Here is a 3141-nt window from a genome sequence, read left to right as displayed (position 1 = left end):
TAGGTAGATAGATAGATGGATAGATAGATAGGTAGATAGATAGATGGATGGATAGATAGATAGATAGATGTCATGCAGCACAAACAGTTGGGTTGTAAGATTGTCCGTCAAAATAACAAAAGAAAACTAAAGAAGTTCTGATAAACGCTGAAAGTGCATGCTCGAATGGAAGTAGAAATAAATCACTGAAGCGTTCTTCCATTAGAAAGTAGAGTTACAGTCTCCCCCTCTCACTTCCTGGTATTTCCATTCTTTTGTACTTCTTCCCCCCACTCAGTCATCCTCCGACAGACCCTCGTGAGGAGTGGAGGGGCGGGACTTGCTGTGACTCCGGACCTCCGACTTCCTGTCCTGCAGGAAGTCTTCGATCTCTCCGGGCAAACACTGAAACTTCTCCTGGAACTCAGCCTCCACCGAGCCCTGCAGCTACAGAAACACAACGTGGTGAAGAGGTTAATTTAAACATGTATTACCAGAGATGGCAAAAGTACACACATCCTTTACTCAAGTAGAAGTACAGATACTAGTGTTTAAAAATACTCTGGTGAAAGTAGAAGTACTGACTAAACTTCTTTACTCATGTCAAAGTAAAGAGGGCTTTGAAATGTACTTCAGTAAAAAGTACCCATAACTAGCAGCTGTTTTAAAGAGTACCTGACCTCCCTTTATATTAATAGAACAATAATGTCATTGTTAGCTAATGAATGTTTCCATGGTGACCAACGGCAACATGACAACGTTTTCATTGGTCCCTCTTCTTTAGAGAAGACCAGGAAATGATGGATACACGGATCGTGTTCAAATCAATAGGCACGCAATGACTCTAAATAATAATGATCACGCCACCAAACACACATTCAAACTAAAGGAACCAGCCTGTTTGGGAAATGTGAGAAGTAGAAAGTACAGGTATTTGAGTTCAACATGTAAGAAGTAGAAAGTACAGGTATTTGTGTTCAACATGTAAGAAGTAGAAAGTACAGGTATTTGTGTTCAACATGTAAGAAGTAGAAAGTACAGGTATTTGTGTTCAACATGTGAGAAGTAGAAAGTACAGGTATTTGTGTTCAACATGTAAGAAGTCAAAGTAAAGTACTGATAACAGAAAAATGTACTTAAGTAAAGTAACAAAGTATTTGTACTCCACTACTTCCCACCTCCGCTAGTTACCTGTAAACAAATATAATCAGCAACTTATCAGAGTCTCAAGTTATGAAAGTAATGTAGCCTGATCCGTATCAAATGCATGCAAATAATTAAAAGAGATGTAGGTATCTAGTGTTTAGGATTCAAACCCATAGGCTGCAGCTCTACCAGCTCAACTATGCTGCGGCCCATTGTTTTATGTATTACTTTTCTTTTTGCATTATTGTAAAGCACTTTTTTGTTCTTGTTTTTGTGTGTCTTTTTTCTACCTTTGGTTTCAGGTCCTGTATCTCCTGCAGGAGCTGCGTGTGCTGCTCCACCAGCTGATCGTGGCGCTTCGTCTGAGTCTCCTCCAGCTGGAGACAGAAACCATGCAGAGAGTTTTATCAAGCGTTATATAGAGTGGTGCAGTGATTTCCTATTTCTGTAGTGGACCCTGAAGGCATCTCCCAGGTTCCTGCCACAGAAAGCAATGGGATTTTTCCATTGGCTGTTTGCTTACTGCAGAAAATAGGCAACACACGTTTATGACACATGTTTTTAAATGAACCAGATATGTCGTAGAATAAAACGTTCTCTTCAGGTTGTGTTAACCACAGACCTTATTTTAGCCTTCTAACACTTTCAAAAACCCATTGACTTCCAGATGAGGGAACAGGAAGTGCTAAAATGCTGACCGATTTCTTGGTTTTAGGACTCATTCCTGCAACACTTTATTGTGTTGTAAACATTACCTTTTCCTGATCGTCTAGACTAGAGAGCTTTCAGACTGGAGAAAAAACCCATCAAATAAATGTTTTTATCCTCCGCTCACCCGTTTTATGTTCTGGACGACTTCATTGACGTAGGACTTATTGATCTCAGTCTTCTCCCTGGGAACACACAGTCAGAGTTTCAGATAAACATTTGTATGAGATACACTAAAGCAGGGGTGTCAAACTCAAGGCCCGGGGCCCAAACCCGGCCCGCGACTTCATTTGATGTGGCCCACAAGAGCTTGCAAAGAATATAATACGTTTATTATACGGTTACATGCTACTTTACAGAATATCTATATATGTTCATTTTAATTAATTTCTTATTTTATAGTTTTATTTTTTATTTTTTTTATTCTTAATTGTATTCACCTTCATCTGTGCTGTCCTGTTTTTCAATCTTACCCTGTTGCTGTTAAACTACTGAATTTCCCCACGGGGATTAATAAAGGTCCATCTTATCTTATGTTGCCCATAAACTATATGTCCCACAATGCATCTCATTTTGTGACATGCGCACTGAAGAGACTTGCAATTATTTACCCTAGACTTCTGCTTTCAGACGTAGTTAATTATGAAGTTATTACCCTATCCGATAAAAATCCAATGCAGAGGCAATAATATAATATAATACATTATTTAATACATATGCTAATGTGGCCCACGATGAAATTGGGTTTGACACCCCTGCACTAAAGTAATGTGTGTGTGTGTGTGTGTGTGTGTGTGTGTGTGTGTGTGTGTGTGTGTGTGTGTGTGTGTGTGTGTGTGTGTTTATGGATCGTACTCTTCTGCCAGATGTTTCTCTTTGGTCTTCGCTTGATTGATCTTCTCTGTTCTCCTTCGATCCATCTGTCTCTTCAACTCTTTTTTCTCCCTACAACAGCAGAAAAAACACTGGAGCTCAGTGGGAGAGATCAGTCACAAAATAACTTGTTTGAAAATGTTCAATTTGGGGTTTCATATCTGCAGAGGGCAGTGATCCTAAAAAGTGTTTCAGAAAAAGGTGCAGAACAATCTCACTGACTGACCCCACGAAGGAATGCCAGTGGAATACAAACGTACAAAAGTAAAGGCATCAACTTTCACCAAAAGCTAAAGTTATTCTTTGTATCTTTTCACCTAAATGTGTGTTGTTTACAGTGGCGAGCCGTCAGGGCCCTCTAGGCCCTCTGTGAAGGCCTAAGATATTCTACAAAATAATATTTAAAAACATTAAAAAAAATGTAAATATGTTTTT

At 39.2% G+C, this 3141-nt stretch overlaps 1 protein-coding gene across 1 annotated transcript; it reads right to left on the bottom strand.

Annotated features, from left to right (window-relative positions):
* Positions 1-6: 6 nt before the first annotated feature.
* LOC104967789 (1-phosphatidylinositol 4,5-bisphosphate phosphodiesterase beta-1-like) lies at positions 7-2814 on the bottom strand. Its single transcript, XM_010797312.1, has 4 exons — positions 2689-2814; positions 1961-2018; positions 1416-1502; positions 7-426 (listed from the first exon to the last, which is right to left on the bottom strand). The coding sequence occupies exons 1-4, from the start codon at positions 2751-2753 to the stop codon at positions 274-276; spliced, it is 363 nt and encodes a 120-aa protein (XP_010795614.1). The 5' UTR covers positions 2754-2814; the 3' UTR covers positions 7-273.
* Between the last annotated feature and the right edge of the window lie 327 nt (positions 2815-3141).

This window comes from Notothenia coriiceps, unplaced genomic scaffold (genome assembly GCF_000735185.1).
Source record: "Notothenia coriiceps isolate Sejong01 unplaced genomic scaffold, NC01 NC01_scaffold00037726, whole genome shotgun sequence".
Lineage (NCBI taxonomy): Eukaryota > Metazoa > Chordata > Actinopteri > Perciformes > Nototheniidae > Notothenia > Notothenia coriiceps.
This window is presented reverse-complemented; position numbering and strand designations above follow the sequence as displayed.